The 12,070-nt window shown below is 47.6% G+C and overlaps 1 protein-coding gene across 1 annotated transcript in view; it reads right to left on the bottom strand.

Moving 5' to 3' along the window:
* Window positions 1-3,832: 3,832 nt before the first annotated feature.
* The window catches only part of UBE2K (ubiquitin conjugating enzyme E2 K), a 72,204-nt gene continuing 63,966 nt past the window's right edge, over window positions 3,833-12,070 (bottom strand). Inside the window, exons 5-7 of the mRNA XM_038752828.1 lie at window positions 9,042-9,141; window positions 5,516-5,644; window positions 3,833-5,099 (exon numbers count right to left, since the gene is read on the bottom strand). Coding sequence (XP_038608756.1) covers window positions 5,025-5,099; window positions 5,516-5,644; window positions 9,042-9,141 — 304 coding nt within the window. The 3' untranslated portion in view covers window positions 3,833-5,024. The remainder of the gene's footprint in view (window positions 5,100-5,515; window positions 5,645-9,041; window positions 9,142-12,070) is intronic.

Below are 12,070 nucleotides of genomic sequence, written 5' to 3'. Positions count from 1 at the left end.
TCTCCCCGGCCCACCTCTCAAATCTGCAGGATGCAGGTGCGAGCAGGGGTAAGAAGGAAGCCAGCTGGAAGGGGCTGGTGGGAGAAGAATTCCTCCCCAATCCCTCCTGTGCAGATTCCCTGGATATTCGTTGATGCAGTCCTGATGCTATCAATGAATGGCACTTTGTGGGCACCTACTGTTAAGTGCTTGGATTGCCCGGGAATATTTCGGAATCCCGAGGGAACACGAACAGGTGAGACAAAAGAGAGGGAAGAAGCAAGCAGAAAAATATTCACTGTTTCCGGACCCGCCGCGCTTCTCCTTCCCGTTTTTCTGTTGTCATCGCTGCTGCTCTTGCCGGAGGTGATAAAAAAAAGCGTCCTTTTTCCAAACTTGGGACCTGAGTGGGGAAGAGAAAAGGTCACGTATCCTCAAGCACCGAAACTTTTAACTGTGTTCCCTCCTCGTTGGGCTGCGCCTCCCTTCATTCCGGCCTTCAGAGCTGGAAGTACCTTGGGAATACCAGAACTACTCAGGTCCAGAAACAGGTGGAGCCTGGAGTGCGGTCGCTGTCGGAGCAGGAAACCCACCCACATAGGAGAGTGCCAGGGGGGTGGAGGACCCAAATCAAGAGACGGCTGGAGAGATCTCCTCCAGACGTTTTCGGGACACCGGGCCAAGACAAACCCATACTGTCACCTCCCCACACCCATCCAAGCCCCCGCCCCCCATCAGATGGGAGCAGGGATCTCAGTGATCTCTCCAAAAGAACAGCCAGAAATCAGATGAGAACTGGTTTCAGGGAAACGAGCATTTATTGCAACACATTTCTCAGTGAAAACAAGCCAGCAGCTTTTCAAATGTGAATTTATTTCTTTTTTAGATCACTTGTACAAAAAGTGTCTTTTTCGCTTTCTCCAGACAAGCCTGACTCGACTCCTCCCCTCCCTCCCTCCCCGGCAAGTCCTCTGGAGTCTCAACCGCTTAGCGGGCAGCCCACGGCGCCTACGAATGGGTTTCTTTTCCAAAAAGCGGGATGAGGAGCGACTAGTGAGGGAGGCTCTTCTTTGGTGGAGTTGGGGAGAATGCTTTTGAGGACAGAAGATGCCTCTCTCCCCCTCCACGACACACATACGCACACACACAAAGCACCATGGGCTGCTGATTTCCCGTGTTGAAGACATCGTCGAGTTCCACTGAAGGAGTCTCTGGCCCGAAGGAAAGTCCAATTTTTATGGTGACATCTAGAGAAAGCAGGAAAGGACCACGGCGGAACAGCGGGAGGGGGGCATCCATCCGTTCCCCCACCCCCATCCCGGGATCAGTCCGGAAAGACGCCCGGCTTATTGCGTGTCCGCAACAACCAAAGCCTGAGGGGCTGCATCAGGGCCTGCTCTCACACTGTGGACCCCCACAGACAGACAAGCCACACCTGGGAAGAGAGGCGACCAATAAACGCTCCAAGCCCCCTTGCTTCCCTTGCAGGCGATCTCCCCTGGCGTGGAATGTTAGTTCAAGCTGGAGATTGGGCTCGAATGCCTGAAAGTGTGAATTCCTAAAAAGCAAACACGGTTGCCTGCTCCATTTAGAATTCCGAAGCCAGAAAGAGCCTTGCCAGGGAGAAGTCGGTGCCAACGGAGAACAGATGGCCTCCCTTTTCCCCCAGCCGCAGCCGCTCCTACAGATGGAGCCTCGGGCATCTTCTCCTTCTCCTCTGTGCTGGTGCTTGCTGGTCCTGAATTTTTTTTTTGGGGGGGGGGGGGGCTCAACCAGTTCCAGAGGAGTGGGGCCTTCACTAGGCCCGTGTCCCGCGGCTGCCAAGACCAAAGCGGCCCAAGAGCAGGACGGCCGACCACCCTCTTCCCACCCCCACTCTTGGGAAAACTGTGCCGTAAGAGGATGCAATTGGGGTCCAGGCTGGAAGCGGCCACCTGCTCCTCCTCCTCGGACCCTCATTTGGTCCTAGGGCATAACAGGATGCAGAACCGTGCTTCCTTTACAGCTACAACCACCATTTTTTAAAACGGGATTTGTGAAGCATTTACTATGCGCCAGGCACCGTACTAAAGCTGTGGGGTAAACACAGGCTAATCGGGTTGGACAAATCCATGTCCCACATACGGAATCCCCATTTTACAGAAGAGATAACAGATAACTGAGGCCCAGGGAAGTGAATTTGCTCACCCAAGGTCACAGAGCAGACAAGTAGACACACCCAGGTCCTCTGCTTCCCAGTCCCGTGCTCATCCCACTAGGCCACGCGGCTTCTCGTCTATATCCTATAGACTGTAAACTCGTGAGCGGTGAATGTATCTAGCAATTCTTGTTATATTATACTCTCCCAAGCACTTAGCTCAGTGCTCTGCAACCAGTAAGCGCTCAATAAATACTACTGATTGATTTACCGTTTTCTCCCTGGAAGCAAAGTCCTCAGGGAATCTTCCAAACTAATTTTGGTTTTCCTCACCTTGGGTGTTGGGTGCTGTTTTTTTGAGTGGAGGGGAAAACACAATTAGAAGCAACATTAGGGCCCCAAATCCAGCAGTCCATGTCATGATAAAGTCCTTCAATTAAATGTTTTTACCTCAGACCAACTTTTCGGTGTCATCTAGTGTCAGCCAATCACAGAAACGGAACAGAAACACAGAAGATAATATTTCCTCTGAAATCTTTAGCCCAGCATTTTCTTATTGCTATGTCAAAAGTACTAAAAGGTCCATTCAACTCTCACACCACCGCCCTCGATGAAAGGTGCCAAAAGCATTCAGTTCTGAAACTCCCAACTTCCAAATCCCAGAAACCCATCCCGGTTTCCCCCCGTGATGTCCCTCCCAGACCCCAAGTCACAAAAAACGTCTGGGTCTCAAGCATATGGAATTAGCAATGAAGACAGTTTCTTTCTTAATGATTGCCACTGAGAGGGGAGGCAGGCGGCCTAGCCATTCTTCCGAACCTCAGACCCAAAGCAGTAGCCAGAAAAAATATAGTTCATCACGAGGGCACGCCGCAGGACCTCACCTTCCAAATTCCCATGGGCCGGGGGAGTGCGAAAGGAACGGCTTACAATAAGGAGAACATCTTACGTTTCTTAAGACTAATGCCACTTTAGCAAGGTGTGGTTGTCCTCGTCAGTTTTCAATTTGACAACAGAAAGTTCGTTTGCCCTGGGTTCGCTGTTACCCCCGGGCTCGACACCACAGAGCCAAAACAATGAAAGCTTTGGCCACCAGAACGAGGAGCACTGCCCATTCAAGGCGAGCTAAGCACATATCCATCCCAAATGGCCGGCAGAGAGAGAGGAAAATAGGGTTTCCTTTGGCATCTTTTGAAAACAAGCACAGTAACAGGGAAAAGCACGACGCTAGACAGGATTGTTCAGTAGGAAAAAAAAATACCCCAATCAACTTTTGATTAGCACTCACACGATCCAACTGTGGAGTTTACTGGTCGTGAGAAATCCCGGCCTTGCGGAAGAATGCGAGTTCCCTCTAATCTTCGTGGTCCAACACCTCAACACATTTAATAATGACCGTACGGCTTCCAGGATCAAGAATTAAAACGTCGAAGATGAAGGGATGGCAAACTCCGAGTACCACAGCAATTCTCCACCCCGCTTACCCGCCTTTCGGGCCAGAAGCAGTTGAGGAAAGGGAACCTGCCCACCCACAACCCTAGCCTAGTCCTATTCGGACCACTTACTCGGGCGGCTTACTTGGACCGTTTCATTCGTCTCTTCTGCCTTTGACCCGTCCCCATCCCGGGAAAAGAATCACTGTACCCCCAAGTATCACCGCCTACTTGTTGCTTGAATTATAAAAATTAAAAATAAAACCGATCATTTCCAAACTTGTGAACCGAGGACGAAATGCCAATTTAATACGAATGAAGTCCGACTATGTACAAAAGCAAATGAGGTTAATTCTCGTTTTACCAGGAGCAACGAAAAGAACGCTGATTTGCGAACACTTCTCCACTGTTTGAAGTCTATACAGTAAAACACCAGCACAGCTTCCGTGTGTCAACAAGGGAAAAAGGCGAGAGGAGATATTACGGTACCTGTTACGCAATCCATACAACAGAGTTCAAAGGTAAAAGACTGTCGCAGACCAACGACTGCATCATAGGAAGGAAGAACTCAAAGCACACATTCGCGTACCGAGCCGGCTTTTGTTTAAAAGAGGATTCGTGCCAATCCACCGGCTGAGTCCCGGTCCCCAGTTCGGCAAACTTGCCCTGTCAAGAATCCAAACAATCCGATCTAACACCCCGGTCTGACACGGTCGTGAATGAAGGAACCTCTTTAAGACTGGGTGTGAGAGGTTCTGGTCAAACATCCCAAACCCAGTGGGCCGACAGAAGCGGCCCGTCCCCCACCGACGAGTAAAAGAGAAAATCTGGCTTTAGGGGAAAGACGTACGTGGAGGAGGCGGGGGGAGGAAGAAGCATTTCGTTCAACAGCAAGACAAGAAAGTGATTCCGAAGAGGTCTCCTCACCTCCCGACTTGGGGCGAAGCGTGAATTTTCCAGAGCTCTCTTGGAAGAACGCTCCGCTAGATATTCCCATTCACTCTCTCCCGTTCTCCCCCAGTAAAGCACAAGCATGCAGGTAATTCACAGGCACACGGGGGGTCCGTGGTAACAACAGAAAGATCGCGCAGATGAGCAGCACCAACAAGCGGGTTGACTAAGACACACTCGAAACGTTACTTGGGATCGTTACTCGACACAATCCTGAAGCCAACTCTTCCTAGTCTTGGTCCCACCTGCTAAATACTAAAGATGCACGTGTCCTCCAGGGTCTGCCCTTAGCTCGAAGAACCTCTCCACTGTTTCGGAAGAAAAAAATTAAAGTATTTCCCCTTTTTAAATGTACACAGACGTTTAATTAGCTTTATTTACAGAGCAGTTTTTCAGTCTCCGCTGAGGCCTAGGTGAGGTGGGCAGGCCAGAGTGCCAGTTTTAAAAGAATCTACGCAGACGGCGGTGTGTTCCCGGGAAGAGGCAGGCTGGCCTGGGTCGGCAGCGCTCGCGCTCCCTGCGGCTCAGTTACTCAGAAGCAGTTCTGTCGCCGTCTCTACGTCCCATGATTTGGAAGACAAGGCCACTATTACCGCATTCTGGGGAGAAGAGGAGAGAGAAAGCCTTCAAATCCCAAGTATTTTGCTCGCAAGGTTCTCGATCGCCTTCTAGTTTGAAAACGGTTCCACGGATACGTTTTCCATTCAGAAACCTGATGCTGACATCCGTCTAGTTCACGGGGCCACAGACATTTTGACAACAAACGTTAGCCCTTAATAAGTAGGGAGGGAAAACAAATCGAAGATGCAATGCTATGGAAAAGTTAACACCCTATGGGGAGTGTAAAACCTGACCATAAAAATGACATTTAAGAAAAAATCACTTTCTGTCTGGGACAGACTAGAGGAAAAAGTGCTCTGCCCGCTTCCTTCATCCCTTGTCCCAGGCTTCAGTGTCTCATGGGAGGGGGGGAAATAAAAAACAAAGGCTAATACCTGAAGCAGAAGGTACTCACCCTATCAAAGCCCATAGCACAAAGGTTTTCTATCTTTTTGGTGTATTCTGGACTAGAAACTGGTGCTCCAGCATACACATGTGCCCAAAGTCGTGCTGTCTGTTTAAACATTTCTGGATTTTGTTTGTACTGAATTGGGAGGAAAAGGAAAAAAAAAAAAGGATTAATATGACTGTACTTGAATCCCATACAAAAAAAAAAAAAGACTAATCACATGCCCGATCACCCCCAAACCAAAAACCCAAGGCAGAATCTTTCAGGCCTGCACTCTAGGAATTGTTTTGGTTCAAGAAGGCATGTCTGTTTGCACACAGCTAATAAGCGCTTAGTACAGCGCTCAATAAATACGACTGATTATATGAATAAGCTTTACCTCCACTCCAACTGGAAATGGCCGTTAATATTTCTGAATATGTCATCTGAATAACCAATCTCCCCACTTAGCCCAGGATCTTGAGTCCTCTCGGGGGATCCGCCTAGGTGCCAGGGAGTTCTTCCTGCCCTTCCTGCCCCATTCCCAGCCCCCTCCTCCCTCCCAGGACAGGAAAGGAGGAAGGATCCCGCTCTGTCTGAGCCACATCTGGACCCCAGGGAGGGTTGTGACAATCCCATCCAGGGAGCCTCAGGTGGAAACAATGAAGTACCATTTGCTTCTCATAAGCTGCTTTCCTTTCTCTCCATGTCTCTCTCCTTCCCTTCCCTCCCTCCCCAGCTGTTGGGTGTCTGTCCTCCTCTCTTTTAGGCTACGAGTCCACTTTGAACTTTGAATGTCAAGGGGTTTCCTCCAGTGCTTAGTGAAGTGCTTTCTACCACTGTTGTTATTCCTGATCTATCAATTGTCGGACACACTAACCACCAGGACAATAATAATAATGATAATCATCCTTGTTGAAATTTACTATGTGCTAAGAATTGTTCAAAGCGCTGGGGCAGATACAAGTTGATCAGGATAGACACAGTCCCTGTCCAACATGGGGCTCATAGTCTAAGTAGGAGAGAGTAGGATTTAATCCCCATTTTATTAATGAGGTAACTGAGGCATAGAGAAGTTAAGTGCCCGAGGTCACACAGCAGACACGTGGCAGAGCCGGGATTAGAGCTGGGATCGGATTAGGATTTAAGAGACCTGTGAGTTTCGCTGCTGGGATAAGCGTATATTGGTTACCAAGAAAAAGGTGGTAAAGTCAATCTGTTTATGCCAACCTGAACCACTTAACTCCTCTAACAGAAAATGAAAGACAATCTAATTCTCCAACACTTATGATGCAGCAGAAACACCAAACTACTATCTCAATGTTTAATGTAAAAGAAAAAAATTCCCTCCCTAGAGAACCTGATCAGCTTTCCTGGAGGCAGTTCTCCCTCTTTACGTAGACTGAGCCCCAAGTGGGAGGGGCTGTGTCCACTTGGATCAACCTGTATCTTCCCCAGCGCTCAGAACAGTTTGACACAGAGTAAGCAGGTAAATATAATCATAATAATTATTATCAATAATATTGTCAATATGGACATAATTGAACTCTTCATCTACCCTTCTAAATTTTTTTTAATGGCATTTGTTAAGCGTTTACTGTGTGCCAAGTACTGTTCATCCCTCCTCTTCCCTCTTCTATTACAGAAGACAGGCACCACCATCTTCCTGCGCCAGGGGCTTGCAACCTTGGCATCCCCTTTGCTTTGCTTTCGTGTCCCGTACGTATCTCGTCTCCCTCTAAATTCTGCCAGGAAGATGCTGGCTGAATTATGATAGCCTTGAAAATCCCTGTGCATCCACTACTTAATGGTCCCAAATCCCTCTATGAATCTGCTCCGACCCTGAGTAGACTATAAACCCTTCTCTGAGCTAACGACAAAGATTTCTACGCCTAAATCGCAAGAGGGTGGGGGGAAAGGGATACCTGGTTCAACATGACATCTTACAAGTCAGAGGCCATGCGTGCCCCAGAAGGCAGTAGGTTGGCATATCAGCCTCACTCCCTTGCCCTTTATCCTCTCTCTCTCCCCCTGTATTCGAGAAATAAAAGAGGAGATGAAGAAATCCTACTTGACTGCTTAAACGCAACTTTAACTGAGACCCAGCAGTGGCCAAAACATAGCCAGGGGGCAGAATTAAAGTTCACGTCTGATGAAAGTTCACATCTACATCTAGCTTTATTTATTCTGACGACTTGACACCTGTCCGCATGTTTTGTTTTGTTGTCTGTCTCCCCCTTCTAGACTGTGAGCCCGTTGTTGGGTAGGGACCGCCTCTATATATTGCCAACTTGTCCTTCCCAAGCGCTTAGTACAGTGCTCCACGCACAGTAAGCACTCAATAAATACGACAATGAATGAATGAATGAAAGAGAGTCACCAAGGTGAAATCATGAAGTCAACATTTAAGGTGCCGTCACAATAAAATGTGTCTGCAAGTATACAAATCTTGACAACAAAATGATTGGGAAGCAGCATGGCTTAGTGGAAAGAGCAAGGGCTTGGGAGTCAGAGGTCATGGGTTCTAATCCCGGCTCCACCACTTATCAGCTGTGTGACTTTGGACAAGTCACTTAACTTCTCTGTGCCTCATTTCCCTCATGTGTGAAATGGGGATTAAGACTGTGAGCCCCACGTGGGCCAACCTGATTACCTTGTACCTCCCCCAGCGCTTAGAACAGTGCTTGGCACATAGTAAGTGCTTAACAAATACCATTACTGTTCTTCTTATTATTAAATATACACTTTGGGAAATATAAAAAAGCTCCTTAGACTATTTTTCAACAAATCACCTTTACCAATGCCCACAGTCATCTGCTCCCCTCTACTCTGGCTCTATCTGCTGTTCCTTTAGGAGTGGATGGTGGTGGCATATTTCATATTAATAGTTACTCAGCCACCAAATTCTCTGAAAGCACAATAAAAAGTAGGCTCCTGGATGCTTTGTTACTCACAATGATAATCAAATTATTATTTTGCCTTTGAATGCGTTTATATTCCATTTCCGATGCCCCACCTCTGATCCCCAGCTCATCTCAATGATCTCAACTTCCGTTCTTCATTTTTAAGCAAGTTTAGCTTAGAGTTCAAACTGCCACAACTGAACAAGATACTTTTTTCAATGTGAACCCAGTCTGGAAGCATATATTCCAGTTTTTCCCTTTCAAGTCACCGGGAATTTCATTATTTCCACTTGGGCTGCTAAATCAAGTAGTGGAGTGCTGAAGTTTCTAAAGCTAGTCCCATCTTTCAGATTTGCTGATTAGCAGGCATCCGTTCCCTCATCTGTAAAATGGGGATTAAGACTGTGAGCCCCACATGGGACAACCTGATCACCTTGTATCCCCCCCAGCGCTTAGAACAGTGCTTTGCACATAGTAAGCGCTTAACAAATGCCATTATTATCATTATTATTATTATTATTATTATTATTATTATTATTATTATTATTATTATTACCACCCTTGGGTTTTTTGTTTGTTTTTACAAACCCTGCAATATTATAACGAAGCAAAGTGTTTGGGAGCCACGTGACCCCCGAGGGACGGCTTACCTGATTGGCTACGACTGCATCTTGGGGGTCATCTGGTTCTGCTGCGGCCAACAACGCTTGTAAGGATAACAATACTGTCCGGAGAGTCATCGCAGCTGCCCTGAAATCAAGGAATGACAGCATCTTTATGGAAAGGGCTTTATGGATACGAAAAGTCAGTCGATCCGGCGAAGGAATTTACGGAGCGCCTGTGTGCAGAAAACTGTACAAAGTGCTTGGGACCGTACAATTCAGAGCTGGTAGGGGCGTACAGTCTAATAAAGCAGATTAGGGGATATGGTACATTTACATGACTATTATGGGGCTATTAAGCGCTTAGTACAGTGCTCTGCACATAGTAAGCGCTCAATAAATACGATTGATGATGGGGCTGGGGTGAGTATCAGAGTGTTTAAAGGGCACACCGCCAAGTTCACGGTCAACACAGAGGGGAAAGAGGTGGGGAGGGCCTCCCGGAGATGCGGTTGTTTTCAGGAGGGATTTGGAGGTGGGAGAGTGGCGGACTGCTGGACGTGAAGGGGGAGAGTGCCCCGGTGACTGTGGTCAAGGGGTCGGTGGTGGCATATAGATGAGATCAACATACAGAGACTGGATCGGTGTTAGAGGAGCGGAGTGGGTGGGTTGGGTTATAGCAGGAAACCAACGAGGCAAGGTAGGAGGAAAGAGCTGTAACGGTGCTTTAACGCCGACGGTAGGGCGTTTCTGTCTCATGCAGAGGTGATGGGGAAACCGCTAAAAGTTTTTGAGAAGCGGGGAGATGTGGCCTGGAAGGCTTTTCAGGAAAATGATCCGGCGGCAAGGCGAAGTAAGGACTGGAGCGGGTGGAAAGAGACAGGAGGCGGGGAGGTCAGCCAAGCGGGTGACGCAGTCGTCGAGGTGGGAAATAATGGGTGCTTGGTCACGATGTACTGGAAACAAAAGGCATCAAGAACTATGGTGGTTGTTTTCTGTTAGCTTCCTACGCCCAGATTAGAAACCTGAATTTAGTATTCCAACACCTGCTTCTCTGACAACTTCCAGAGACCTCGTCAGCCTCATTCTCCCCCTATTTCCCAATCTGTGAAGTAGGTTGCATATGTGCATTCAACTCCCTCTGTTGGCTTGGTGGCCGCAGTCAATTAGGCATTTATTAATCCCGGACATTGAGTGAAAGTGTCGGGTACCACTGGGAAAAATGAATGGAAAGTCATTATTTTCCAGTCCCTGGCTGGATCCAGTGCTCGGGACATTGTAAACACTTAAATACGAAAATTCTTCTTCCTGTCATTACTACGATTCAAGGAAGGACAGACACGAAGAGAAAAATCAACCAAAATTTCAGGCTAACAGGATAAAAAGATGTGATAGAACGGAAACGGTATGGGGCGTTTTTTCTGACATTTTGGAGCAACAAACCAATTCTTAAAATGACTACTCAAACATCTTATCTAATTTCAAGGGAGCCTATTGAGTCATTAGCTGAACATTCGCCTGGTTGACTTGCAAATTTTGAAAAGTATTTTCTGATCTGTTTAGACAGTTATATAAAATCCTTAAATAAGAAAGTAGCTCTCCGTACTGCACTCGGACTGAATTACTTAATTTGCAGCTTCTAAAACCACTGATGAAATAAACCTTCTGATTTCAAGAGGTCAGCTCGGTGGAATTAAAGAACTCCCTGACAGCTGAGAGACTAGCAGAACCGAGGTGTAAAAGGGCCCACTTTTCCCCAATGGTTCCACTCCAGCGAGATAAATTCAACAATACACAGATAGACTGTCGAAGAAAAGAAACCGCCTTCCTTCACACTGCATATTATCTTCTGAAGAGCTCCTAAGGAGTAATGGCGTAAATAGAATACACAGCTTGAGATATCCGATCCTGATCACGAGATATGAGCACCCAAGGGACGTGACCCACCCTCTTTGTTGAGTCCTTTTAGGTCAGACATGTCCTTGCCACCAAAGTTACAACCAATCCAACTGCAGGGAGGTGAAGTCCCGCCCTGACCCCTCCTCACCCTCCCAAGTTTCCGGCTTCAGTTTCCGGCACCCGCCTCCTCTCTCTCCTAATCCATCAATCAATCGTATTTATTGAGCGCTTACTGTGTGCAGAGCACTGTACTAAGCGCTTGGGAAGTACAAGTTGGCAACCTATAGAGATCCTGGACGCTCCATGTTTGTTGCTTGTATTTTAATTAACCGGTGACTGACTTCCCCAGTCGCTTGGGGAACAGACACAAAGTCTAGCAGTCTTCAAATCTGCTACCTCCAGTTGAACCCAGGTGGCCAAATTCTAGACATTCATCCATTCATCCAATCGTATTTATTGAGCGCTTACTGTCTGCAGAGCACTGGACTAAGCGCTTGGGAAGTACAAGTTGGCAACATATAGAGATGGTCCCTACCCAACGGCGGGCTCACAGTCTAGAAAGCGATCTAGACAGCGATCCGACTTCTGCCATTACAAATCTCCCCGGCCTGAGCTCTCTCTTCCACACAGAAAACTCTTTCCCTCGTCCCTCATTACTTCCCATGGCCACCCCCACCGCCTTTTCCTCCCCTCTCCCCTACAACAACCTAACCCTGCTGATCTCCGACTACAACTCGGCTCCTCTAATCTCAACCTACCCACCATACCTGGATCTCATCTGTCTCACTGCCGTCCTCTTGCCCACATTTTCCCCTCAGGCTTGAAACTTGTTCTTCCTTCAAACCTGAAGTCCACCGCTCTCCCCAGATCACATCTCCTCCAAGCAGCCTTCCCTGACTAGCCCCCTCATTTCCCCACACATCTGCCCTCCTCTCTGCAATGACTATGAACTTGGTTGTGCATCTCTTGACCACTCTGCAACCCCACCCCCATGGCATTTATGTATATTCATTCATTCAATCGTATATATTGAGCACTTACTGTGTGCAGACCACTGTACATATCCTTATGCCCTACCATTTCCCGTACCTGTCTTCCCCTCTAGACTGTATCATATATCAATCATTATTATGGAGTGCTTACTGTGTGCAGAGCACTGTACTAAGCGCTTGAGAAAA

Source organism: Tachyglossus aculeatus, chromosome 10 (assembly GCF_015852505.1).
Source record: "Tachyglossus aculeatus isolate mTacAcu1 chromosome 10, mTacAcu1.pri, whole genome shotgun sequence".
NCBI classification, from domain to species: Eukaryota; Metazoa; Chordata; class Mammalia; order Monotremata; family Tachyglossidae; genus Tachyglossus; species Tachyglossus aculeatus.
The sequence above is the reverse complement of the archived record's forward strand: the minus strand, read 5'-3'. Positions and strand labels throughout refer to the sequence as shown.